Raw genomic sequence first — 27,426 nt, 5'->3', positions numbered from 1 at the left:
GCTGTCCCCGGGCACAGCCGGCCCGGCCGCCGGCCCCGCTACCTGGGGGGGCCGGGGAGGGGCCGGGCCGGGCCGGGCCGGGCCGGGCCGGGCGGTGCCGGCGGCGGAAGCGCCGCTCCGCCCGCCCCCAGCCGGGCCGCAGGTGGGGCTGCTGTGCCCGGCCCTCCCCCGGCCCCCGGCCCGGCCCGGCCCGCGCTGGCCCCGCGCCCGGCGGGGCTGTGGCCCGGCCGAGCCGCGCTCCGCGCCCGCCTCCCCCTCAGCGGCGCCGGGCGGGCGGGGATGGACGGGCGGCCCCCGGCGGGCCCCGCCGCGCCGCGCGGGAGGCGCCGAGCGACCCCCCGCCCGCAGCCCCTCGCCTGGAGCAAGCTGCGGCCGCAGTCGTACCAGAGCCCCAGCGGAGTGCTCGTCACCGACTTCCCCGTGGAGGACAGGTGCGCCTTCTCCGTGCCTCAGCCCGCCGGCACCGGCAGCCGCGCCATGGGCTCGGTGTCCAACGGCACCGTGCGGCCGCCGGGCTCCCCCGCGCTGGCTCCGGAGCGGCGCTCCCGGCTGTTCTCCCCGGCCCCGGACAGCCCCGTCGGTTCCACCGCCAACGGCAGCATCTCCCCGCCGGGCAGCGGGCAGGGCCCCCGGCCGCGCCCGCCCAGCACCGCGGGGCTGGCCCCGCAGCACGAGCGGATCGTGTTCGGAGCCAGTGCTCAGCCCGCACCGAGCCCCGGCAGCGGCGGGGCCCGGGAGGGGCCGGGGGGATGCCCGGGGAGCGGCGGGGCCCCGGAGGAGCCGGGGGGATGCCCCGGGAGCGGCGGGGCCCCGGAGGAGCCGGGGGGATGCCCTGCGGAGCGCAGGGTGGGCTCGCAGCAGCTGCAGCAGCAGCAGCTGATTCCCCGCAGCCTGGCCGAGAGCCGGCCCGCCGGCCACGAGCGGGGTCTCAGGGTGCGCAGTCTGGTGGAGCCCCCCCGGCTGGCCCTGGGCAGCGACCCCGAGGACGAGCCCGAGGGCGGCCCGGGCGCGCTGCGGCGCGGGCTCCGCTCCACGTCCTACCGCCGGGCCGTGGTGAGCGGCGTGGACCTGGACGGCTCCAACAACTGCAAGAAGAAAAACAGAATGTCCCAGCCCATCCTGAAAGCGGTGGTTGAAGATAAAGAGAAGTTCTCGAGCCTGGGGAGGATAAAGGTAAAGTGTGCTGATGGGTGAAGGTGTTGGCTCCGTGGGAGCGTGGCCTGCTGATTCTGCATTTTCCATAAATGCTGGGAGTTTTCAGGTTGGTTTTTTTTTTGCAAACACAAAACTTTTCATAGTTACTGTGAGTTTGAAAAGTGCTGTTTTCCAAGTGAGGTGTTGGAGATGAGACTGTTGAAATCCAGGAGGTTCAGAGCCTTTGCTGGCTGCCTCCTGCTTGCCTTTCCCGCCAGATTCTCCAGCTTTCACAACCGAACCACGGTCTTAAAACCTGTGTCCCACAAAGGAGTAAACAGGAAAAAAAAGAGACATTGTCTTAATAAAGTCTGCATGCTAGAATAGAGACATAAAAATGAGCTTCCTCCCCCACTTCTCTATCTGAGACATTACTTTCAAAGTATTTTTAAAAGTCACTGAGGGATTTTTAAATTGATAGAAGTCGCTTCAGGTATCTTAATTTTAATGCCTGAAAGTAAAAGCAGCATGCCTGTTTGTAAATCTTGGTTGTAATCCCTTAGATTCCTGTAGTTAGACTTACATTGAATGTTAATATATTATAAAGCCATACTGATAGTGTTCTTTTACTTATCATAGTGTAATATTGTGTTTCCTTATTTTAAACATAACTTGTTACAGTATGAAATATGTTAATAGATTTCTGTGTAATAAGGTATGCCAGGCCAAGAGCTGATGCTGTAGCTTTTAAAATAATTATCAGCTTTATGGCAGTTTCCAGCCTATTTGAAATTATGGTAGTGGATGCTTCTGTGAAAACACTGCAAGCAGTGAAGTAGAACTTGATGAAATCGTGAGCATCTGCAGGGTGTGGGGTGGTTTGGTTTGGTAGTAGACTTAAAACAGTGAGTTCTGTGTAAGATAGGAGGACATGCCACTGTCCTGTCCTTACAGAGTTCTCTGTAAGTAGTGTTTCATTAGATAGACTCCTGCACTCTGGGAGTTGTTGCAGCAGAACAGCTGTTTGATTTCAGAGGTTTGTTGTGCTCTCAGAAGGCTCCTTCACAAAGTGCTCAGAGTGGAAGGGCAGCCTCTCAGTGCCGCGCCTCTGCAGAAAGCCCTTGGACAGAGGATGAGCTGCAAGTTCACTGAACCCCTCTCAAGACAGTGTAGTGTGTTTTTGAAACACAGGGAAAATACAAAAACAAGGCATGAGAGAAATCAAACTAGAGCAGCTTTTCACTTTCTCTGGTGACACAGTTGTTTTTACTGAGCTCCTGTCCAACATCCAAAGTTTACAGATTAGGGCCTGTTAATTTGGTGCTCAGATCTTGAGCAAAACATTCTTGTCACTGTGATTATTTTGCATTCTCCTCCTCCTAACATATCTCTCTTTTCTGTTAAAATTGTCTGCAGAAGATGCTGAAAGGACAAGGGACATTCGATGGGGAAGGTGAGCCCTGTTCTGTCCAGAGTTGCTAACGGGACCGTGTTGCACACTTCATTTGTCTGCAGTCAAAGACTCAGTGCCTTGTTTTTCAGTGACGGGACTGAGATGTGGGACTGTCATTTTGGCACTAGGCATACCTTAGGGATATTTTAAAGACTATGAAGTGGCAGACTAAAAAGGTGTGTCAAGGGCTTCTCTTCCACTTTTGCTCCTGTCCCTCCCAAAAAGCGAGCTGCTAGCTGTGTTTGCCTCAGCCCTGGCAGTTCCGTAGTGAGCTGCTTTATGAGGGACTGCCTTCCTGCCTGTCCTGGGACTCTGCCCAGGTGCAGGACATTGGAGCCCTTATGGGTTGGGGCCATCCCTGCAGCACACACCTGAGTCCTTGTTCTGGACTGGGGTTCACACAGCTGTTTCTGCTTTCTCATCAGCTGAGGGTGCTGGGCTGAACACTTGGACTCTGTAAGCATTTTCTCTTCTTGCTACCTAGGCTTCAAATTCAAGTGTCAGAAGACACTGTCTGTGGAGCTGTATTTTTGTGTTGCTTGTTAATTCTGGGTTTTGCCACGTTTGCTGCATTTCCCAGTGTTTGAATGAGAAAACATCTATGATGAGTCCACAGAAGTTCTGTTATAATAACTGCTGCTCTCGGCTTTTCTCTGCTTAATGCCTCTTTGAGGTCATCTCAGCTGCTGTGTTACTTTCCTCTTGTTTCTGGTTTCAAAGCTTCCCACTCTTTGCATCAACCCCTTTCCTACTCTTTATTTCTATCTCTTCTCACACCATCTTCTGATGATGTTTTTTAGATTCTCTTCCAGTGGCTCCCTGCTGTCTTGGATGATCCCAGCTAGTAATTTTCTCTGTAATGCCTCCCAATTCAGTTGCTGTAACAGTTTCCTCTGTTGAAGGTGTATAAACTCTAGAGACCCTTCCTGAAGAACTGCTCCAGAGGCCACACCTGTTGTGGCACCGGGGCAGGGCTGTAGGTGTGAGCAGGTGGGACAGACCCACCCAGCCAGGTGTGACTGCAGGAGCTGGGGCCCTGCCTGGAGCAGCCAAACTTCCACTTCAGCTCCCCTTTCTCTTGTAGGGGAAGATTGGATGCTGTCCAAAGCCTGGCCCATCTAAGAGTACCTTTCAGAGCCTGCCTGCTTGACAGCTTAATTTGTCTGTGGGTTTTTGTGGTGTTGAATTTCTGTCCTTGCTCACTGCTGTTGCCAGGGGTGTGTGGCCAGCAAGGCTGGGAGTGCTCCACGCCCGTGTTCCTTTGCCACTGATAGTACTGAATTAATGATGGCACAACTCAAATACACCATGAGTGTATTCACGCTTAAGGTTCATAGGTCTCCTGCTTACTCAGACAGGCTTTTAATTTTCTGTTCAGAATAGTTCTGACCTGAGATCTCTGAAATTGGAAGACAGTGAAATGTGAAGACAGTATTGAGAGTGGACAGAGGAGGGGTTGGCATGGGCAGTGTGCTTTTCCTGGACCTGAAAATCATGAGACCTGCAGATCAGTGACTGCTCCACTGACACACAACCCCATTTTCTAATTGCTGGTTAATTACAGAACTGGGTACAGCAAACCAAGGAAGAAAAAATTGTTTGCTATTTTTTTTCTTGACAAAGGCCACATCTGTTCTTTAATTCGGTCTGGGAGGATCTTTGGGTACAGTGATCCATTGTCACTGTACTGCACCATTGTCCAGCCCAAATCAGTTGCTATCTTTGTCTTGTGGAGTGTGAGCATCACAGTGACACTTTGGTTTCTTTCATTGATTAAATGTTACTTCAAATTTTTATGGGAACATCTAAACTAACTTTCTAGCAGTGGCTGACATACTGTTGTTATTTGACAGAAAATGCTGTATTATATCAGAACTATAAGGAAAAAGCTCTGGACATAGATTCTGATGAAGAGTCTGAGCCCCAGGAGCAGAAGCTGGATGACAAGGTTGTTTTTCACTATAAGCCCCTGAGGTCGACGTGGAGCCAGCTCTCCGTGGTGAGTTGTGATCCTTGTATGGCCAGAGACAGGATCTAGGGTGGGTTGGAGCAAAGCCTTCTCTTACTCGTGGCTGGAGTTTTTGGCTGAAATTTGTCATTGTCTTTTTCATCTCATAAGAACTACAGGGAAGCCCCAATCATTTACTGGTCTTTGTTTCACATAAAAAACAATGAAACCAAGTTCATTTTAGAGTCTTGTATTTGGCAAAGACACAACTTTATTGATTCATTAAAAAAAGGGTTGTGTGAGTTCACTAAAAGGGTGAATTATACTAAAGAGAGACTTCAGTTAGTTACAAACAAGTTGCTGCTGAATTGTTCTAAATCACTGCACACCAGCTCTTAAGCTGACTGAGTGCAGATGTTTAATGGAAAGCATTTTGAGAAGTGGGGAGCCGAGCTGGTGGTGCTGTGCTGTCCCTTGCACAGGCTGGGAAGTGTCTGCAGGGCTTTGGCAGAGCAGCATCATTAAACAAACTCAATTCAGCTGTTCTCATCAGGGCTGCAGTCTCACTGCCTTCCCTGCTAATAGCTGACAAATTACTGATAGCAGCTGATGCTGCCACAGCTCTTTCTGGTACCTGTGATTTTGGGACTGAAGGAACCATAACAATTCTGTGTTTACCTGGTCGTTCTTTGATCACTTCTGTGGCTCTCTAGGGCTATCCCTGAAATGAAGGGTTTGGGGTTGTTTTTTGTTAATGTAGCTTGTAGAATGTTGTAGGTGCTCAGCTCTGGCATTAGAGAGATTATGCCATGACAAGATCACCTGGACTATTTGACCATCAGCTCTGTATATCCCAGTTAATGAGGGATTAAGCCTCAGGGAGATCCCCAAAGGCTGGTTAGATGGTCTGATGAGCAGAGCTGTCTTACAGATGCCAATGACCTTTTGCAGTTTAAAGTATTGAAAGATGAATCTCTCTGATTCAGTAATTATAAAGAAAGCAAAACACAATGTGTTTTGAAAAGATGTGCTTTAATTATCTTTTTCCAACAATCAAATACTTAAAATATAGTTCATTTGCTTCATGTTGCAAAAAAAAAAAAAAGGTGTTTATAATGAAGTCAAATTGGTTTTTTCTGCCTTCTGGGCAAACTAGCAGTTAAATGCTCAACAGCTGAGGTATTTTAGAAAGAATGCTATTTAGTAATAATAATGATAATTTCAAAATACTAATTTGCTTTGAGACAAAAATAGCATGAAGACATCTGAGGAGGAGAACTGTTCTGTGCTGTGCTTCACTTACACAAACCAACTTGTTCCTTACTACTCCTCACACAGAAACTTGGGCACTGTCTGTATTTGATTTACAGGATTGGAAGTGTGGAGTATATGGGAAAAGGTGGAGCATGGAGAAAACAAAATCTGGGAACCTGAGACTCATAGTGACTGTGTTTATAACTCTGGAAAAATTGCATGCTGTCAATGTGTATTAAAAAGTTAAAAAGTGAGTCTGGAGTTGTTGCAGGAAGTCAGCTGGAAAATGTCAGTCCTGGGTTTCAGCATATGCTAGGAGAGGAGGAGGAGGAGGATGAAGTCTCTGGTGTTTATTAGCAGTGCCTGTGCTGGGAAAGCCAGGGCAGATGCAGAGGGATCCCCTCTCCCTGCAGGAGTTTCCCTGGCAGCTGCTGCAGCTCCAGCCTCTCTGTGCTTGAGGGGTAGTGCCCTTCAGGTATGCAGTTGTCAAACTCTTTATGAGAACAGTCATAAAAAGGGTGTTTCTGTCCTCCTGAAGAGTGTTCACACATGTTGATCTTGGTTGTGACTGGTTTTTCATTCATGTAAAAACCAGCTGCTGTGAGTGGCTTTATGAAACCAGTCATAGGGTCAGTGTCCAGAGCTGCCTCCTTCCAGGGTCACTCACAGAGTCAGTGTCCAGAGCTGCCTCCTTCCAGGACCACTCACAGAGTCAGTGTCCAGAGCTGCCTCCTTCCAGGACCACTCACAGGGTCAGTGTCCAGAGCTGTCTCCTGCCAGGGTCACTCACAGGGTCAGTGTCCAGAGCTGCCTCCTTCCAGGACCACTCACAGGGTCAGTGTCCAGAGCTGCCTCCTTCCAGGGTCACTCACAGGGTCAGTGTCCAGAGCTGTCTCCTGCCAGGGTCAGTGTCCAGGGCTGATGTCTGCACTGGCTCCCCTTTCTCTCCCCATAGCAAAGGGCTTATGGTCACTTTGGGTGCAGTGCAGCCACTTCGTAGATTTCTGGTGAGTTCCCCCCTCCTTGTTTTTAAGGAACTTTTTGTCCCTGGCCAGAGTTCACCTGGCCTTTCATCCTTTGCTTCTCACCTCCATGGCTGAATCAGTCAGTGGTGGGGAAGAGCCAGTCCAGTGTGAAGATAGCAGTAGTAGCAGTGATGCTGGGCCTCTTCCATTCCTTCTGGTCATGTTCTTAGCTTAAATAAAGTTTTTGTCTGCTTAGTATTGCACATGTGATATTTCTTAGGTTATTTCAGCTTAAACATTTTGGATGTGTCAAAATTAGGTATTGAATTTTCTTTGGCAGAAATGGCCAAAGCAGTCTCCATATCTGGGCTCTGTCCTTTGGAAGTGCTGCTGTTGGTGGGGAGTGTGAGGCTGGGCCCTTGGCCTGTGAGCTCACATCCATGAATTTGTGTGTGCTCTGTGGGACATGGCCCTGTGTGACAGCAGTGACCAGGAGACACAGCTGCTCTTGGGACAGGAATTCAGCAGTGCCCCATGCACCTCCCTGGGCACTGGCAGTGCCTGTGTGAACAGGGAGCACTGACATCTGGGGATGTGTTCATAGGTATTTCCTGTCTTGGCCTGTTTTTAGAAAACTCTCCCACTGCATCCAGAAAAAAAGTGACATTGCACCTTTCAGTGCCATTGCACTTCCTCTGAATGCTCTGAAACTTTCAGTCTGCTAATTAAAATGTAGTTTAATTGTTTAATAGAAAGACATCCAATTAGTTCTTGCTCAGCATCCAGAAGTGTCTGCATGTGGTGCTGTGGGAATCTGGGACTTGTGTTCCAAAGGTCAGTGGCTCCCACACTGGAATGCTGATGTTACTTTCATAGGCGTTTACCTGTGAGTCCATATTTTGGTGTGCAGACCAAAGTGTGGCACCTCTTTATTCCTGCTGTCCAGCATTGTGGGGCCTGGTGTGCAGGAATAAAATGAGGAGTAATATATCCTTTAAAATTCCAGGGAACAGGTGGAGCAAGAAGAGAAAGCTGCTGGTGATAGTTTGCTAGGAGCTTTTGGAGAAGACTGACAGAAATGGGTGTGAGGTCTTGTGTCTGTGCTGTGCCTCTGCTCCAGGAAGAGAGCAGGTCCTTCCCCATGTGTGGTGCTGTGGCCCTTTCCCTCCCCTTGCCCTGGTGTCCCTCCTGGTCTGGGTCGTGTGTTTAGAGCTCCTCTAGAGCCAGGCTCTCCTTGGTGCTTTGCTTTCTAGTTTTTGACAGTCCTGTCTCTTCTAAGTCACATTTTCCCACAAAAGATATTAAAAATATCGATTGATTTGTTTTTTTAGGTGAAGAAGAATGGACTGTCAGAAGCAATCAGCCAGGAAGAAAGGAAAAGACAGGAGGTATCTGCTTTGGGGCTGGCTGCTCAGGGCTGTGCTGCACTGGGTCAATGCTCTGTTGGTTGATAAAGAGTTCATTGCTTGGCTCCCTGCCCTCCAGTGAAGTGTCCTCTCTCCCCAGGGAGAGAACGTGGCCCCAGGGTGTGCTGAGGGACGTGTGTCCCTGCCAGGGGCTCCTGGGGTGTTCCCTGCCCCAGCTCCAGCCTGGCAGCAGCAGGAAGGGGTGACATTAACCCCCAGCTCACAGGGCAGGGACGTGGCACATGAGTTTTTACAGCAGGGAGGAGCAAAGAGCAGCTTTTACAGAGCCCCTGTGGGCAGTGCTGAGCCCCGTGCGCCTGCTGGAGCCCAGCTGCCCTGTGCCTGCAGTGGGGTGCTTGTCCTCTCTCTTTCCCCTTTGCTCCTTGTTTCCTCCTCAGCCACTCTCCTTTTCCCCTTTGCTCCCTGTGTCCACTTCATCTGCTGTACCTCCCTCCTCACTGCAGGGCTGTGTCAGAGGGAATGAGGGGTTGCAGAGCACAGCCTGGCCCGGGCCGCTGTGTCCCTGCAGCTCCTCCTGAGCTGTGTCCTTGACAGGAGGCACAAGGCCTCATCCCTCAGCCTTCTCCTGCTGGGAAGCTTTTGAGACAAGGTGTATAGTTCATATCCTTTAGGAGCCTTTAGGCTGTGTTCCCTGGAACCAGACTTTCATCCTTTCAAAAAGAACAAGTTCTTTGGTTGCCTTTTAAATGTACAGTCATTAATGTTACCAAAAATGTTTTCATGCCTAAGGGTCTTTTATTTGAATTTTAGAGGCCAATTCTTTCAGTGGGAGCCTAAATAAGTATTTTTAAGTTGTAGTTACATTACCAATTCATGCTTTTGCTGTATTTATTTTAAACTGCCTTTTTTTATTCTTTATCTGTTCTTTAAATTGCTTTTTAGAGCCTATTAGATTATCTTGTTGTTATATTATATGCATTGTCACTGCAGAAAAATATATTTGTCTTCTGCCTTGATTAATGTCCATGTCCTGTCTTCATACCCATCCCATCTTTCAGACTGTGTTAGTGAGATGGATCTCTGTGCCTATTTTGGCTAAGGAAAATGTGTCACAGACTGATTTGAACTAAAACGCTTTTCAGTAGGTCTTTCCTTGCAAGCCTGGAATCCCCATGTATGTGTGTGCCTGGCCCTGAGTGTTACTGTCCTTGGGGTTCACACGTGCCCTGACCCTGATGTGTGCAGATCAGCCCCAGTGTGGCTCCAGGGCCATCCAGGAACGCCCAGCGAGCCCCAGGGAGCTGCCCCCAGCCCTGGGTGTGTGTCAGGCACCCTCCTCTGCTTTTTGTGCTCCAGAATGTGGCTGGGTCACAGTGAGATGGTTCTCCCTCCCTCCCTTGCACAACATAAGCAAAGTGCCTGGCCCATTCCTGCCTGTGCTGATGACTTTGTTCCCAGTCTGGGAAGAGCTCCACCAGGGACCTCGGCCTCCTGCCTCACTCCTGTGCTCTTGGGGTCACACCTGGTGTTGTCTCCAAACTCCTGCTTTGCAGTTGCATTGAAAACTCTGGAGACAGACTTCTTAAAAATGACTTTTTTCTTTTCACTTATTTCTAATTCATGATGCAACTATTATAGAGATGAATATTTAAGTTGTAATCTCTAGCTTACATCCAAAACTTTGCTTTGCACCCCTGCTCAACATTTTATTTTTAAGGAAAAAAGCCCAGTCACTAGTAAGTCTCTTTTTTTCCCCCTCACTTTGCAGGCAATATTTGAGGTGATATCTTCTGAGCACTCCTATTTGCTGAGCCTGGAGATTCTGATCCGGATGTTTAAAAATTCCAGGGAACTGAGCCTCACAATGACCAAAACAGAGAGCCACCACCTCTTCTCCAACATCACGGATGTTTATGAAGCAAGCAAAAAGTAAGTGTGGCATTTCTGTGTTTAACAGAGCTCTGCATTCTTAAACGCAACAGCAGGTTTTGTTGTGAAAGCTGAGCTAACCATTTTAGTAGTGACCATTTCTTCCAAAACTCCTGCTGGTTTGAAGATGGCAAGAACAAGTGGCAGAGATGTGGACAGGAGGGTGAGCGGGGCTGGCCTGGGATTTGTGTCTGAGGATGGGAAGGGAAGGAAAGCACTGAGTGAATCGTAGTGGAGATCAGCATCCTTCAGATGGAAGCAGCTCAGAGCTAAATGCTGATCAGGCATTCAGACCTGGTCCTTGCAGTGCGTCAAACAAAGCTTAGTTTGCCTTGTTGAGCTGTTCAGTTGGAGCTGGAGGTTGCCCTGGAGAGCTGGCTGGTGCCAGGTGATGCTGAGGGTGCTGTCCTGGGGCCTCGCTGTGCTCTGGGACTGTCACCCCTGTGAGGACACCAGGGCCTGGCTCTGCTGCACGGCTGAGCTGCCCTGCTGCTGCTTTTGGGCACATTCCTTCAGTCTGGAGCCAGGAACAAGGGACACAGACACACTGCAGATTGTGCCTAAAGAGGAGGAAATGGCAGATCTTGCATGATACAGATGCAGAGAGTCTTGTTCATGACTGGTAATTACTGCCAAGTTATTTAATCCGGGACATGCATATGTATGTGCTCTGAGTACCTCACACTCTCTTTCCAAATCAATGTGACTTTGCCTCCTTGCAATTTATTCTGCGTTCACAGCAGCAGGTGGATTATGTGTTCCACATAAGTAAAGCATCAAAATGCCTGTGTTGCTTTTCTTATCCCTGCTTTCCAGTCTGAAGTGAGCACAGTGGCTGAAGGATGCTCGTGGCCTCGTGAAGGTACTGAGTGGTCTCAGCTGTAGCTCTGCACAGCTTTACATGGATCTCTACATGAGGAACAGAGAAATACTGGCCTCCTTTCGGAAGGGGGCTGAAGGTTGAACAAGGATTCTGAATAGTTTTTTATTTTGTTACCCATTCTTTTGTCCCCTTTGTAGAAATTGCAAATTTTTGAGCTCTTTAGCGTTAAACCTTCATTTACCTTGGTGGGACTTGTGAAGTTCTGTGTTCCCAGTCATGGTGAAGTCATTTCTTGGCTTTTTTCTCTGAGACCACAAAGTGTGTGGAATTTGACATCTGTTGTGCAGCAGTTTGACTTTTGTCTTCTGAAGTTTATGCAGCAGCAAGATTTTGTATTTTGGAAGCTGATGTGCTGTGTCAAGTGCAAGCCCGGTTTAGGAGTTACAGAGCAGGAGAACATTTGGGCTTGGTTGGGGACCCTTCCTTTCTCCCTCCCATTCCCTTTCTTTGTCTCTTGCAGTTGAGGTTTTTTGCCAGAGGTTGGGGCTTGTGTGGCCCCAGAGCCAGCCCAGTCTGGCAGCACTGGTGTCAGGGAGAGCAGCTTATCAAAGTCTTTGTTTTCAAGGAAAAGTTCCTTTTACAGGTACTCCTTACACAAAGTGAGGTGTAAAAGCAAAGGACGGTGGGGGTGGGGAGAGCAGTACTCCTCGGGGAACTCTGACATCCCTTTTGATTAAGAGTCTTCAAAGGAAGTGTGAGGGAGAGGAGAAAAAAGAATGGAAAAATACCACACTAGCCTAGAATTATAATCTTATTCTTTCTCATCTGTGAAGTCTCATGGTTTAAGAACTTGGTTTTTTATGACTTGGGGTAAAATCAGAAGTCATAACTCCTATTTAAACATAAATGAAAACATAATTTCTTTCCAAGTTTTGCAATACTGTTAAACTAAAACAAAACTTAGTGCTGGCTTTGAGCAACGTCATTTGTGTAAATAATGGAAGTGATTTTAAACCAGATACCAGCTTGGTGTCTCCAAACTGTTGCTTTCCATTTTCAAGGTGATTCAAAGCAGCAAAATTCACCCTTTTGTTATAAAATGGAGCATCTTTCCCACTCTGGTGTATTTTAAGCAGCCTTTGCTTGGTACAAAACCTGAGTATGAGTGTGCTTAGCAGTGGTTTTGGTTGCTTGGACAAAAGTTTGGTGAGCTGAAGAACCTGAGCTGATAAAAATACTTTATAAAAACCTTTAAGCAGTCAAAACTGCTTAAAGCCTCTGTCTAGGAACTTTGATTTGGAACACGTTTAATGGAAACTCTCCAGCAACACCAGGATAGGCCTGTAGTGCCTGACAGGGCCGTTCCTGGGGGAACAAAGCTGCCTTTGTTGGAAGCAGAATGCAGAGAGCAGAGACTTCTCTGCTTTTGGGAGCTCTCTGGAATGTCTCTGACAGAGAGGAGTGGAGATGAATAATCTGTGCAGCACATGCTGTGTGTTTATGGAAACCTCCTGGCAGGTGGCTTCAGAGGGCTGGAGTTGATGGCCCTTGTGTGATGTGCAGTGCTGGAAGCCAGCCTGACACTGCTCCAGCCTGGTCAGGAGCTGCTGGGCTGGGCTGGTGGGGATGGCAGGAATGGGACGAGTCAGGAACGCAGTCTGAGGAGTCAGGGTCAGGCAGGCAAGGGAGGGCACAGCCCCCAGGAGCCTCTCTGGGGAAAGAGGAGTCAGGGAAATGAGGGAAGTGTCTTCAGGAACAGTTGGTCTGCGGGGTCAGATCTCCAAGTTTATGGCATTTGTGCCTTCTCTGCCATTAGGCCAGCAAAGGACAAACGCTTTTGTGATACCAGAGCAGCATTAGCAGAAAAAGGACCTAACAAACCCATTTTAACAGATGCTGTCTGGTTTTAAACTGGTCTTAGTCACAGAATCACAGAATATGAACACTCTGATTGTGATGGGTTCGTGACTTACCAAAGACATTCCCATTTTGTTGTCCCAGTGTCTGTGGGTGCATTTATTGGCTGAGTTTGTTGTCCTGCAGGTCTCACCTCTGAGCAGGTGCTGTGGGTACCTTCCTGCTGCCTGGGGAATCTCTGGAACAGGATATCTGGGCAGGGCTGCTGTGGCCTTTCCCTTGCCCTGGCTTTGTGCCACAGCACTATAAATAGCTGGAAAGGCAGTGGCTCCCCAGTGGGACAGGCCCTGGGCGTGGGCTGGTGACAGAGGAACAAACAGGGTCAGCTTCTCCTTGCTGGGCTCTGTGGCTGCTCCCTGGATATTGCCCAGGAAAAGGGGTTTTATGGGCTGGGAGTTTGCAGGGTTAGGTGTTAGATTTATGTGTGTAGCTATGTGTTGGTTTCCATTATTGAGACTGTGGGAGCTCACCAAACAAACTGATTTCAGTTCTGCACTTTAATCACCCTCTCTCCAGCCTTTTGTTTTTTGGGGTTTTTTTTAAATTTTTTTTTGTTTTTTTTTTTTTTTTGGTTAAAAAACCTGATTTTGATTCAGTGTAAAAGTTCTACGGAAATAAGATTATTTTTCCCATTTTTTACTATTTTAAATCGCCTTCTCCTTCCCTAAGTAAAAATAATGTTGCAGATGTTCAGATTCTGTTCCTGATGAGAAGGTTCAGATTTGGAGAGGTTAATCAGAAATCTCTGTTACTTTTGGCTGAAGTTATCTCAAGTTGGCAGTTACTGCAGTGTCCCTATCTCCAGGGGGAAGAAGCTGAGTTCTGCTTGCTGCCACTGCAGTGCTTTCTGTCCCTGGATGTCAGCAGCACCCTGGAGCCAAACCTGCATTTCTGAATTTGGCCCTCAGCCTTCAGGAGTGTTGCAGAGTGGATGGTTCTTCTAAACAATGTAAGGGCAAGATGAGGGAAATCGAATTCTGTCTTATGATGCTGTTTGACTTTCTCTGAATTGGATCTAACTTTAACCAGAAAAGTCCTGGATTTAATAAAGAGATGTTTGAAATAAATCCTTCTGACGTTCAGCAAAAAGAGCTGCACACATCACAGCAAATTCCAACTTGGTTACATTGAATGGAGTCATTCCATCCCTCAGTCCTGAGCTCTATGGCAGAGTGTGTCCTAAAATTGTAAGTGAAAGGCTTTATGATGTGTCTGGTTCACTGTTTTTATCTAATAATTAGCAGATTACTATTGTGGATTGTGGAAAACTACAACTTCTGGTTAAAACTCTGGTGCAGGATTTCCTTATGGATCATACTGGGAGATGGGACTTTGATATACAGCTCCTCTTTGTCCCACTTTTCCCTTTTTTCTTTTTTTTTTTTTTTGTCTTCTACTCTCCCAGATCGTTACTGTTCATACAGTGACTGTCTCTGGTGATGTCACTGATGAAGCACCAGATAAATTCTAAAGGTGGAAGTTGTGGCCCAGCAGGGTCCAACACCTTGTCAGTGTGCCATTACACAGCAGGAAATGTTGGATTTCCTCATTTCCTGAGCAAAGTGAATTGGCAGCAGTGGGAGGTTCTCCCAGCCATAAACATGTCTGAGCAGAAACAAATGCCAGAGTGGGATGGGGCTGTGCTGCGGCTCCCAGACACTGCAGCCTCCCTACTCACAGGCTCTTTTTTATGTAATTTTGTTATTTACATGCACCCTGTGGGGCCAGTCCTGACACGGGATGGGTCTGTGACAACTCACTAAGTGTTGAGCCCTGGAAGAGGCTGTGGGGGACAGCAGGGTGCTGGAGGACTCTGCCTTAGCAGTGACAGGCTCTAACAAATTCTGCTCAGCACAGAGCCCTGTTCAGCAGCCAGTCCCTCTGCAGTTGCTGTGTCAGAGCTTCACAAAGAACAAAATCCAAAACCAGACCAAAATCCACCTGGTTGTGGTGGCTCTGGCTGGCCCAGGGAGAGCCTGGCAGCCGCTCAGTGCAGCAGCTGCTTCTGAGCACACCTGGAGAGCGCCTTAAATGAGTTAAGCCCTGCTGCTGCACACGTGGATGAGCAGCTGCTGTTCACCCTGTTTCTCCTCCTCACGTCTGAGGTGTGTTCCTAAAGCAAACTGTAGAGAACAGCTCTTGAAAAAAGGTAAAAAGGTGGCAGATTTGAAAAGCTGTTGTTAGTGATGCAAAAATGGAATAAAGGGCTGAAATTAAATAAAGCAGATTTCAAAATACTGGAGCTTAATGTGAGCTCATGTGTTCTAATTATTCCCTTAATGTTTTCTGTGCTATATGAGAATTTTTTTATGAACTGGTTGACTCCAGGGAGTTGAGGATTCTTGCAGTGAATCTGCTGTACAAAGGCTGCAGCCAGGACAGCTTTTCATGTGTGAGGGGTGACCACGGAGCTGATCTGCAGCTGTTCCACCCCAGATGTTGGGGCATTTCCAGTGAGCATCATGGGAATCAAGGCTTGTGTTTTAGGAGCTTGGGAGTGCAAAAAGCAGTGGGAGGCTTCCAGTGCCAAAGAGCCTCACACATAGGATAGAGCACAGGGAAGTTGTCACAAGCAGCATGGTTGGAGGAAGAGCCAGCTCAGGATTTTGGGTTCTGTGCCCATTTGCAGGGTTTCCAGGCCACGTTTGGCTCCAGTGGAGGATTGCAGGATGTGCAGCACCCTATCCTGCTCCAGCCCCACACATACCTGTATTCCATCGAGCACTGCTGGTGTTGTGCTGCCTTTAATTGCAGGAGGAAATGTGTTAATGAGTGTTTGAAATAGTTACATTTCTCTTCCAACCCCATTTCTGGAAATTCTGGTCTGACCAGCTCAGTGCTGCTGTGTGGCAGTGGGAAGTGGCTGTGCCAGTGCTGCTGCCGAGCACAGCTGTGGGCCAGCAGCAGCCCTGAGCCGTGTCCTGAGCCGTGTCCTGCCAGCGCTGCCCCAGCAGGGATGGCCCCGCACAGCCCAGGCCAGCTGGCAGCACTTGGGTGACCGTGGGTGGTGTCAGGTGAATGCAGTGAGAGAAAGATGGCATTTGCATGTAAAAGTGAGCAGTTGATTTGAACCCCCAGGTTCTTTGAAGAGCTGGAGGCAAGGCACCAGAGCAGCATTTTCATCGATGACATCAGTGACATCGTGGCGAGGCACGCGGGCTCCACCTTCGACCCCTACGTGAAGTACTGCACCAACGAGGTTTATCAGCAGCGCACCCTGCAGAGACTGCTGTGAGCACCGCAGGGCCTGGGGCCTCTCTGGGAGCTGCACAGCCCTCCTGCCACAGCTCCTGCCTCACCTCGCCCTCCCTTCCTCCCCCAGTTCAGTGTCACACGGTGTGACAGTGGCCCTGTGTGGCAGGGGTGGCAGCTCCTCAGGTGCAATGTTGGTGCTGGGGCTGCTGGATCTGAGGGAATAAAGCTGAGGGCTGGGGTGATCTGACTCTTGCAAGTCACAGTTCCTTTTTTATAAAATAATGGTTTATTTAACATTTAGCAATTTGCACAATTGTTTGGTAAAACACACCATTGAATTCTTTCCTCCTCTTTCTCCCCAGAGCCACAAATCCAGCGTTTAAGGAGGTGTTGTCCCGGATCGAGTCCCACGAGGATTGCCGGAATTTGCCCATGATCTCCTTCCTCATCCTCCCCATGCAGAGAGTCACTCGTCTCCCCTTACTGATGGATGTGAGAACACCAACTTCCCTCTTTCCTTGCTGCTTGTTCTTGCAGTGTTAGCATTCTCTCCTGTTCAGGTCTGGTTCTCTCCAGTCGCTTCATGCCTTGTCCCTTACACCAGTCCTGAGCTGTGAATTATTGATTCCTGCTGCATTTGTTTGCTGACTGGGACTGGGCCCTCCTGCTCCCCCATTCAAGTTAAATGCTTGGATGTTACAATAGGAAAATTGTACAATAAAGGGTCAAAATGGTTCTGAAACTCAGGAGAAGCCAGCACAGGAATTGTTTGTAGTGCTGGGATTGGAACAAACCCTGCAGCTGAAAAACAAGAGCTGCTGTAGTGTAGGTTGGGTGAGGGCCCTTTGGCAGGGAATACTCTTGGGACTCCATTCCCAGGGGAGCTGTGTGAGTGGCACTGAGCTGTCCCTCCCTGTGCGGTGGCCAGGGACTCGGAGTGGTGGAAGTGCTGGGGAGTGTTTGTCAGGCAGGATTCTCCAGCACTTGGGGTATTTCAGTTAAGATGCCAGGACTAAGTGGGGAGCTGCAGCACCCGCAGGAGTGCAGGTTGTGATCAGGCTCCGATTCCAGCACCGGTAGGAGCCAGAAACAGAACTTACCATTTTTTGTATATTTTTAAATTGCGCACTGATGAATTTGATCACCTGGAAAATTAGTTCATTCACAGACACTGAATTCTCTCTTCTCTGCAGTATGTTTCTAGGTAAAAAATGGAATAATAATAATCCAGTATTCCTGCAGTGTGTCACTGGGGATGCCTTCCCCTTCTTGGGCTTTTCTTTCCTATACCTCCTTCCCCTCTGTGGCTGAAATAATCCAAACAAGCAAATCAAGCATTTTATTTCCCACTCTTTCAGTTTTGTTTTTTGTTTGGAGATGGTTGTATGAACCTTTTCTTAAGAGGTAAAGCATGACTTTGTTCCCAAACCTTCCCAGGGAGGCATTCCTTAGTGTGACCAAGTGACCGGTGTTCCCTCTTTATCTCAGTCCACAGGCATGATTCAGCCCCTGGATTTCAGTTAAGATGAGAAATCTCTGTGGGTTTGATCTGTGCTGCTTGGTTCTCTGAAGTAACAGATGTTTTGTTCCAGACTATTTGCCAGAAAACCCCCAAGGATTCAGCAAAATACGAGAACTGCAAGCAGGCTCTGAAAGAAGTCAGCAAGGTACATTCTCAAGTTATTCCTGTGTACTTCCAGGCAAAAATGGATGTGTTCCATGCATGAATAGTGCAGGTGGGAAGAGCAGTGAAGCATAAAAGCTCTACATTGTTGTATTTAAGGAAGAGCTCTGGGGATTTGGTTTGTGCAGAATTACTGGTTCCTGCTTGGGAAAAGATCCCAAACTGGATGATACCGTGGTGGTTCTGGGTGTGTGTGTGTGTGGGATCAGTGTGGGAAGTTAATCCAGCTGGGACGAGGGTGTGTGTTTGGAGCTGATCATCAGCCTGGATCAGAGCAGTGGCCCTGCTCAGGCAGAACTTGGGCTGAGCCTTTGTTGTCCCTGGAGAATCCCAAATGAGCGGGGTGCTGTGGGATCCCTGGGTGAGGAGGCTCTGGGAGCGGTGCAGCTGCGGGGACAGCCCTGGTCACTGCGGCCCTGCAAACACCACGTTGAGGTGGTCGTGTCCCAGCTGGGGGTTTGTGCCCCAGAAGTTCCTTTCCAAGGGAGCAGCAGTTTGTGCTGGAGGCTCGAGGCTCAGCCCCTCTCTCGTTTGCAGCTTGTGCGTCTGTGCAACGAGGGCGCCCGCAAGATGGAGAGGACGGAGATGATGTACACCATCAACTCCCAGCTGGAATTCAAAATCAAGGTAGGGTGAGGATCATAGTCCTGAGCACTCGGGACAATGAGTGGAACAAACAGTGGAGCTTTCCCGGCATGGTCACATCCCACAGTGATTCTTGCAAAGAAGTGATCTGTTGTGGCATGATAAATTAAAACATTTGGTCAAGTATTTTAATTTTAGTAGAGAGTGATGCTACAGCACAAGGGGTTTTGAAGAAATACTGAGTGAAGAGAATTCTTTGCTGTAAAGATAAAGCTGCTGTGAAGACTTTGGTGTTAGGAGAGAGGCCGAAGGCTGCTGCTCAGTGCTGAGATTTGCTTATGTACCTGATGGGAAAGGTGTGCCTGGGAGCACACTTCCAGGCCAGGGAAGGATCCAGAGGGTGTTTGTCCTTCCTCTTAAGGGTGGGATATCACAGGTTTCTATTAAAAACTTCTTGTACAATCAGTCATAAGGTAGGGGAATGTTATTGGACTTTCTTCAAGTGCATTTATTGTTTCTGTTCAATGTTTGTTACAATCCTGTTTCTGTAATTGATGTCTGATACCATTACACAGTGAGGATTCTCTGGGGAAAAGATTGTTTAATTATCAGGTATGTAGTGGGAGAAGGTTGGTTCATGGTTTTACAAGCACAGCTCTTGAAAGGCTCTGGGTCAGGCATAGGGCAAATGCTGCCTCCAAAAAGACATTTTCAACTTGCCTAAAGTATTTTTATTCTCAAACTTTGTCTAAAAATTGGCAGTAATAATATTTTCTTATAGCAACAGCAACAACAAATACAACACTTCTGGGCAAGTGACACCAGAGCATTTCCTGATGGGTGGTAACAGACTCAAGTCCTCAGCCAGTGTCAGGGCTGAGCTGCTCTGTGGTTCCACTCAGATCCCAGGAGTGCCTCGGGATCTGGGCCTGCAGGGCCTGGAGTCCCTCACCTTCTCCAGGACAGGACATGCTGACTGTCCCTCCCATGCTGTCCATCCCTCTCTGTCCCTATCCCTGTGTGTCCCTCTCTGTCCCTGCCCATCCCTATCTGTCCCATCCATCCTTTTCTCTTCCTGTCCCTTGTGTCCATCCCTGTCCCAGTCCGTTCTTGTCCCTATCCACCCCTCTCTGTCGGTATCCCTGTGTCTCCCTCTCTGTCCCTGTCCATCCCTGTCCCTGCCCATCCCTCTCTGTCCCTCCTGGCTCTGTGGCCCCTGGGTGACCCCAGGCTGCCCTGGAGCAGCTCCTGCCGGTGCTGTGGCAGCAGCAGCAGCTTTGGGGGCTTTGTCTGGCTGTGCTTTTGTGGGATTTCCCTTGGTGCATCCAAGGCCCAGCCCTGCAGCCCCTCAGGCCCTGTCAGGGCGGGGAAGCCCCACTCTGGTTAAATGCATTTTTCACTTCTGAGAGCTTCTTTTCTGCAGCAGGGACATGGTGCATGTGATTTGCTCCTTCGGCAATTAAGGAAAAATTAAAATAAAACCAAGCTGCCTCTGGAAGAGAGTCGATTAGGAAAATGGGATGAACTCATTTGGAGTACAGATTAGAGGAATTTTTTGTTCGTCCTCAAATAGAACTTTTAAAAGTATTTTTTGCTTGTAAACCAATCATCATGGGACTGTAATTCTGTTTTATAGCCATTATAAATTAGTTAAAGTATTTCTGTTCTTGCCCAGCTTCACAGAGTTTTGGAGATTGTTTATTATTTTGTTAGATGTAACTGTGGAGAACTTCATGGGAGCCCAAGGGAAGTGATGCAAATCTTGTGTTGCTTGTGTACATGGCTCAACTGTAGAATTAAATTTTTAATTAAGTTTCAGCAGTTTTTGTTCTTAAATTTTGCATCTTCTGCACAAGAGAAGCTGTGGGGGTTTGTTTGTGGGAGTCAGTGTTTGCTCTTCTCGCAGCGCTGAGTTGGGGTTTGGCTCAGCAGGTATGGGCAGGCTACAGTTGGCTTGGCCAAGGGATTAACAGATACAAAAAGCCAACTCATGCAGAATGGGGAAGGCAGCTGACAAACTGCATGAAGGGATATTTTTAAAAAGCATGTGAAAGCTGCTTAAATGCGGGGAAAACAGGCAGTTGTGTTCATTCATGTGGACCTTGGGCTGCCTGGAGTGTCTGCCTCGGGGCAGTCTCAGAGGGATCTGTGTCACCAGGACAGTCCCACATCTCCCTCTGCCTTCCTGGCCCAGAGAAGGAAAGGTCCTCCTGTGGGCTCTGTCTCCTGCAGCTGGGAATTATTTGGATTAATGAAGGCAAGTCTTCACATCAGGCAGCTCAGATCCTCTGGGGCTTTGGTGCAGCTGCTGCAGGTGTTTGCCCTCACTTAGGGAGAAAGGGAGCTCCATCCAGAGGAGCTGGGTAAAGAGAGGAGCTGTAGGATCCCTAATTAGCCATTTTCAGTGAAGCCTGACAGGTAACTGAGACACTTCAGGAGCCCCAGTGAGAACAGCAAGGCCATGGAAACCTTTCCCTGGTGCTATGGGGGGAGAGCCTTCAGAGGGGTGTGGAAGGAAGGAGGCTGTACCCGCCCGTCCGGGTGACACCGGCACAGGGAATGCCACCTCTGGTCCAAGAACAGCCCAAGGTCCTCAGGGCTCCCATGGCCCCACGTGCTTCAGGAGCGGGACTCACCCTGCAGACACATTCCTGAAGTCAGGCTGTGCCCTCAGGAGGTCTCACAGCCTGTTCATCCCCCGTGTGATCAGTCAGGTCTGTTCATTTCTACTTTCGATGAGCAGTGATGACAGGTGCCCGAGTGATTCCCAGGTATTTGCAGCTGCTACCTGTGCGTTGTAGCAATGATGGAGTCCCTTAAATTTTGGTAACCTCTTTGTGTTTTTAATCTCTGAGCTTTGAGTTTATACAAGCATTTTTCCCAAGTGGATCATACTCCCTTGTATGATTTGGAATTCTCTGATTTGGAAGGATTATAATGTGATTTTCTTGCCCTGCAGCCATTTCCATTGGTTTCCTCTTCACGGTGGTTGGTGAAAAGGGGAGAATTAATGGCCTATGTAGAAGACACTGGACTCTTTTCCAAAAGAACCTCTAAGCAGCAGGTGTACTTCTTCCTCTTCAACGACGTCCTCATCATCACCAAGAAGAAGAGGTAAGAGCTTCACTAAAACTGCTTTTGTGTTCAGTCCTTGAATCACAGTGAACATGATCCTGGCTGTGGAATGAGTGCAGGAGTTATTTGAGCCTCTGTCATGGGTTACAAATAACAAGTAACTGCTTGTTAAACAGGATTTACTTTTGGCAAACACAATGAAGATTCCAAATTGTCAGACGAATTAAAAATATGATTCTTAATACACTAGCAAAGAAAGAAGTTTGGGAAGGATAAAGTATTGGGAATGTCCTTTCCCCTCCACGCTTCCCACGATTCCAGGAGCATGAAACTCCCTCTGCCCAAGTACCAAAGCTCCTTAACAGTGCTGGAGCTCTGAGTGAGCCGTGCTCCCACCCACAGTGTTGCCATGGCGCCACAGCAGTGGACAGAAATGTTTATTGCTAGTTGGGGTTGAATGTTTGTGGTTTTCCTTGAGCAGCTGAATCTCAGAAGACTCTTAACATTGCACTAAGGCAATGTTCACTCTCCTCACTTTGTGCTAAAAATGGCCATTTCTGAGGCTGCCCTTGGGGCTTTACCCAGAGCTCATGTCCAGCCTTGGCTCAGCAGCCACTGCCCAGCTCTGTCCCAGCTCTGTCCCAGCTCTGTCCCAGCTCTGTCCCAGCTCTGTCCCAGCTCTGTCCCAGCTCTGTCCCAGCTCTGTCCCAGCTCCACATGCTGCAGCTGTGGCTCTGACCTGCTGGAGATGCTGCAGAGGACGGGGCCAAAGGGCTCTCCAGTCACAGGGCTGCTCCCTGGGACTGGGCAGGAGGGACACGGGGATTTGGGATGTGCACAAGGCTTTGAGGAGGGATAAAAGGCTGCTTTTCCCCACTGCTCAGCTTTTAATTTATTGGGAATGTTTCTTCTGCCAGTTGTCCTTGTAGCCCCTGCTGTGTGTAGACATAATCTGATTTAAAAAAAACCAAAAAAACATTAAAAATGACGTAATACTTGCCAAGCACTAACGCGGTGTCTTGAGAGGAGCAGTCAGTGGCAGCAGGGCCGGGGATGCTGGGTCCTGGGGAGAGGCCAGCTGGGATGTGGCTGGTGCTGAGGAAGGGTCAGTCCTGCTCACACAGCCCTGCCTGGGGGCTGGGCTGGGGCACGAGGTGAAGGGTGTGGGGAGATCAGGGCAGTATTGACTCCAAGGACTCGAGGGAAATGCACTCACTGCTTTTACATGGGTTTGGATTCCCTTCAGCAGGAGTCTGATCCAAAGGGTTTGTGGGATGGAAGTGAGGAGTAGGAAGGATTTGTGGAGGTTTATCTGTTGATTAATTAGTAAGAAATGCTGTTATGATTAGCTGTGCACATGTTCAGACTAGCTGATTAATTCATAGGAAATGCATTTATTATTCATTGCACAAATGCATAGAGACATTTCTTTTTCAGACACAAAATTCCCAGGTAGTGATGGCAGCACTCCCAGCTGGGATTGCCAGTTCTTCCCTTGGCTAAGGAGTTATTCAGCCTAAAATACTGAACTGAGTTCTTTAAAAAAAAACACCACACCCCCCAAAATTCCCAAACTTACTCAAAAAACCAAGCCCAAACCAACCCTCCCCCTGGTTCAGAGCATCTGAGCAGGGTTGGTTCCATTTAGAAGTATGTTCTGTGTCCATTGTTTGGGAGTGCACAAAGCTGTTCTGCAGAGAGAACCCAAAGCCATCTCAGTGTTTATTTCACAGAACACCGGTGAAAATGTACCCCGAGAGCTGAACTAGGGTTTTGTGTTGCACCAGACCTGCTGGCAGAAGTTGGTTACCCCGTGTGGAGCTGGGTGGTGCTGGAAGAACTGTCCCTACGGTGGTGTTAGATGTGGCTGTGACTGCGGTTGCTTCCACACAAATGAGTGAATGGGAAACTGAATCTTAACTGGCGTTTCCTAAACCTTACCTGGTGCTTTCTTCATTCTGGCTGTGCCCTGCAGTGAGGAGAGTTACAATGTCACCGAGTACTCGCTGCGGGAGCAGCTGCTGGTGGTGCCCTGTGACGGGGAGGATCCCTGCTCCTCTCCCGGCAAGAACGCGGCAGGGATGCTCCACTCGGGACGGAATTCTGCGTGCCACCTCTTCAGGCTCGTGCTCCTCAGCAACCATGCCGGGGACAGGGTGGAGATGCTCCTGGGAGCAGAGACTCAGTGAGTACAGTTACTTAAGAGATTTCTTCACCTGATTGTCTCTGGGCTGCTCCTCCCACCCTGCCCAAAGTAGTAAATATTTATTTATTTATTTAGATTACTTATTCTGGTTTATTAATTTAAACTGCTGGGTAAAGCCTTGATTACCCTGCCTGCAGAGATCAGTGTAGCCGTGCCCCGGGCAGGTTCCTGTGCTCATGTCCCTCTCCTCCAGGGTCAGCGCTGCAGGTGGGTGTCACCGTGGGGCTGTGGCACGCCCGGAGTGCTCTGGGCCCTGAGCTGTGATGGTTGGTGGTGATGGCTGGATGGTGCAGTAGAGCACAGCTAATGCAGGAGGAGCCCTGCTCCTTGCTCTCCCGGGTTCCCTGAGGAGTGTCCTGCCTTTGAAACCAGCAGCCAGTGCCTGCTCGAGGATGTACAAATGCCATCAACTTCCACACGACCTCCCAGCACTGAAAGAGTTCATTTGTTCTGGGGGAAGCTGGAGGCAGGACAGAGACATGAGTGGGAGTGCTCCAGACATGGCCCTGCCTGGAAAAATCGATCGTTTTAGGTTGGCTTTCAAAGTTTAGAATAACTGTGAAAGGAACTGAAGATCATCAGTGCTTACTATTAAAGATCTCATTATGAAGGCAGGAGATGATTCAGACTTGTTTGGAAATGAAATTTTATTGGGGAAAAATGCAGGACATTTTTAGTTGTCTCTGCTTTGTATGAAAAGACATTTTGTTCTGCAGACTTATTATTGATATGTTCTGTGCTGTTTGCAGTATAAATAGCAGTCCAGCTGATCATCACTCACAGCAAGAGTCTGAAAAGAATTCCTGTATTTTTTTTAAGTTACCTATTTTTATAGTCTTACCCTTTGAGAAGGATGGGAAAGGAATTTCCATGGCCAAACAGTTCAGAGAGTTGACCATGCAGGTAAAACCAAAATGTTTTCTCTGACACAAAGATTTTCAGCACAGTTGGATCATGTTTTGCCACCTCCTGTGGCACGTGGGTCCCAAGGACAAAAGTACCAGTGTTAGGTGAGAACTTTCTATTGCCCTATGAAGAAGGCAGAGCAGGCAGAGGTGGTGATACTCAGGGGTTACTCACAAGAGCTGAAGGGAGAGGTGCTGGCACTGGAAGAAGTAAGGGCAGTCTCAGTGCTGCCCACTATCCAGGGCACGAGTTGGGACACTGGGCTCTGCTTTGCAGGAGTGACAGAGCCCGCTGGATCACGGCGCTGGGCCAGGACAGTGACGGGCACCACACGGACAGGACCAGTAAGTCACAGCTGCTGGGACTCGTGAGTGCTCTGCAGGGGAACAGCACTGCCCACACTGGGGCCAGGCTGGGCTGCAACTACCCTAAGTGATGGGGGAAGGTGTAGAGTGGACACTTTTTAAATGAATGGTGATGTGTTTGTAATAATCACCTGCTCTGTGAATGGCTTAACTAAGCCTGGCTCGCTCCTTCCCCAGCACTGGCTCAGGTGGAGATCATCAGAACCTACACAGCCAAGCAGGCCGATGAGCTCTCTCTGCAAGTCGCTGATGTTGTTTTGCTTTATCAAAAAGTGAATGATGGTGAGTGAGGATTTTGCTGTCCGTAACCATTTGTCACCTCTGCAGGGGGATCCAGCTACAAAAACTTGTTTCCTATTAGCACAGGACTGCAGTGAGTAAAAGTTCAGCTGCCAAGGAAAACGTACTCATTTAGGTTCAGGTTTCTAAAGGAAGCAGCAGATACAAGCAGCTGTAGAATGTGGCTGCTGGCCAGCTTTGGCATGGGAGGTGTCCACAAATAGGAAACTGAACTTGTCTAAAACCATGGAGTTCAGACATTCTAGTGAGTGCCAGGGTTGTCCAAGAGAAACATCCCCAGTCTGTCGTGCCACGGCCTGGGCTTTCCTGCCACAGCTTTGGCACAGGGTGGTTGCTGAGGTTTTCCACAGGATCAAGTATCCCAAGATCAAAGTGATTCCTGCCCGGGCCTACCCACAACTGCACTGATAGCACCAAGTGCTGGCTCAGGGATGCAGGACACTGTCAGTACTTGAGGGACTCAATTCTAACTTGTGGTTGCTCAATTACCTGTGAAATCAGGGATCCTGTCACTTGTGCTGCATTGCTCTCTTCAGATTACAGCACTACTATAGCATCACTTCAAACTATATTTGAATGACAAAAAAGATAGTTAAATTGTGCAATACTTTGCAGAGATTATTTTTTTTCCCAGTCTGGCTGTATTAAAAACATCTGCCAAAGCTATCCTAAACTGATCTTTGATTCCCAGTCAAGGCAAGTGCAGAGTGTATGTGATGACAGTCAGCTGGGTCACCTCAGTGCCACCAGCCAGGGGTGGGGTCAGGGGCAGAGGTGTCACTGTTGTCCCTTCCCTGCAGGCTGGTACGAAGGGGAGCGGCTGCGGGATGGCCAGAGGGGCTGGTTCCCCTCCGAGTGTGCCAAGGAAATCACCTGCAGGGCCACCCTGGACAAGAACATGGAGCGCATGGGACGCCTGCTGGGGCTGGAAACCAACGTGTAGCCTTGTCCTCACCCCCTACCCTGGGGGCTGCTCTGGCTGGGACTGGGGACAGCGGAGCCACAACCCAGCAGCAGCACACTGGAGCCTCACGCTGGCTCCGGCAGCTCCAAACTGAGCCCTGTCCCCACCAGCAGCACCTTGCAGCAGTGGCCTGAGCACTCTTCTGCAGCTCCTGCCTCCTTACACTCTTGCTCCATCTGCTTTGGAGCATCTGAACTTGTTTTCAGCCCCAGAACTCTGCAGGGGCCTGGGTCCCCTGGCCCCACACCTGGAACTGGCAGTGAGCAGCAGTGTGACACCTGCACTCGAGGGACCAGCTCTGTACTCTGTAAAGGCTGACCTACCTCTGCAGTGCAAATCCAGGGCTGGCCCCAGCCTGGCACAGGCAGAGCCGGCACAGCCTCGGTGAGCAATCTGCAGCTGTGCCTCCATGAGGCTGCTCAGACTGGCTCCACGTCCTGCTGTGGGCAAAGGATTTCTGAAGAAAGGTACCACACTCTGCAGAGTCAGTGCTGCTGCTCCATCTTAGCACAGGTATTTACTGCAGAGGAACTGCTGCAAGTGGGGCAGTGGTTTCTGCTTTCCTCAGGGCTGATGAGGTCTTGCACTTCACTCAGTGCTTCCGAGCAGCGGTGTGTTGAGAACATGAACTGCACTGACTGCTCGGGGAACAAATGCCCTCAAGGGTGAGCAGTGTTCCGGGCACGTGGCTGGACAGGTGTGAGAGTCTGTATGATAAAACCCTCCCTTTTAAGGACCAGCTGCTGCCTCAGCAGTGTGGAAACTGCTCACTAAGAAACAAGGAGACAACTTGTAGTACCAAGGCTTTCTTCTTGTTGCCTTCCCCAGCCTCTGCAAAGAGGAGGAAGATGCTGGTTTTTATCCTGCAAGATGCTGATTTAAGTGGTGAGTGAATTGGGTGTTCATAAAGATGTGTAGCTCTAATAATTTAAACTACATTAGGAAGACAGTAATTTTGTACAAAAATACTTATCTAGACAGTGTGACAGTGGTTATACATACAGCCTCGCAAATTAATTTATAAGTGGACTGATAAAATAGTAATGAAACTGTAAATTGAACAAAGACTTATTTAACATTGTTAACATACTGCTAGCGTTTTAACAAATTTTATTGTATACTTTGCAGATGTTTAACACATAACTGAATGTATAAATCCAGGCATTAATTTTATTCAGATTTTTTTAATACACTGTATATATTTTTCATACCTAGTTTTTCCAAAAATGCTGTAATGTTTTGTAAAGACATTTTTCATTTTTCCTATTGTTGGACACAGTTCTTCAGGAATTAAAAGACTTCTATGATTTTATAGGACAACAATCAATAAAATGCTTTTAAATCCTTACTAAAAAA

At 48.8% G+C, this 27,426-nt stretch overlaps 1 protein-coding gene across 1 annotated transcript; it reads left to right on the top strand.

The window, feature by feature from the left end:
* The first annotated feature begins 279 nt into the window (after positions 1 to 279).
* On the top strand, positions 280 to 27,426 carry ARHGEF26 (Rho guanine nucleotide exchange factor 26). The gene is made up of 14 exons (XM_088061236.1): positions 280 to 1,173; positions 2,551 to 2,587; positions 4,441 to 4,586; positions 8,086 to 8,142; positions 9,890 to 10,050; positions 15,869 to 16,021; positions 16,348 to 16,477; positions 17,578 to 17,652; positions 18,207 to 18,296; positions 21,214 to 21,368; positions 23,305 to 23,514; positions 24,718 to 24,785; positions 24,984 to 25,088; positions 25,907 to 27,426. The coding sequence occupies exons 1-14, from the start codon at positions 280 to 282 to the stop codon at positions 26,047 to 26,049; spliced, it is 2,424 nt and encodes an 807-aa protein (XP_087917362.1). The 3' UTR covers positions 26,050 to 27,426.

Source organism: Pseudopodoces humilis, chromosome 11 (assembly GCF_049639895.1).
Source record: "Pseudopodoces humilis isolate 2021_Gansu_Grassland_sample_001 chromosome 11, ASM4963989v1, whole genome shotgun sequence".
In the NCBI taxonomy this organism is placed as follows: domain Eukaryota; kingdom Metazoa; phylum Chordata; class Aves; order Passeriformes; family Paridae; genus Pseudopodoces; species Pseudopodoces humilis.
This window is presented reverse-complemented; position numbering and strand designations above follow the sequence as displayed.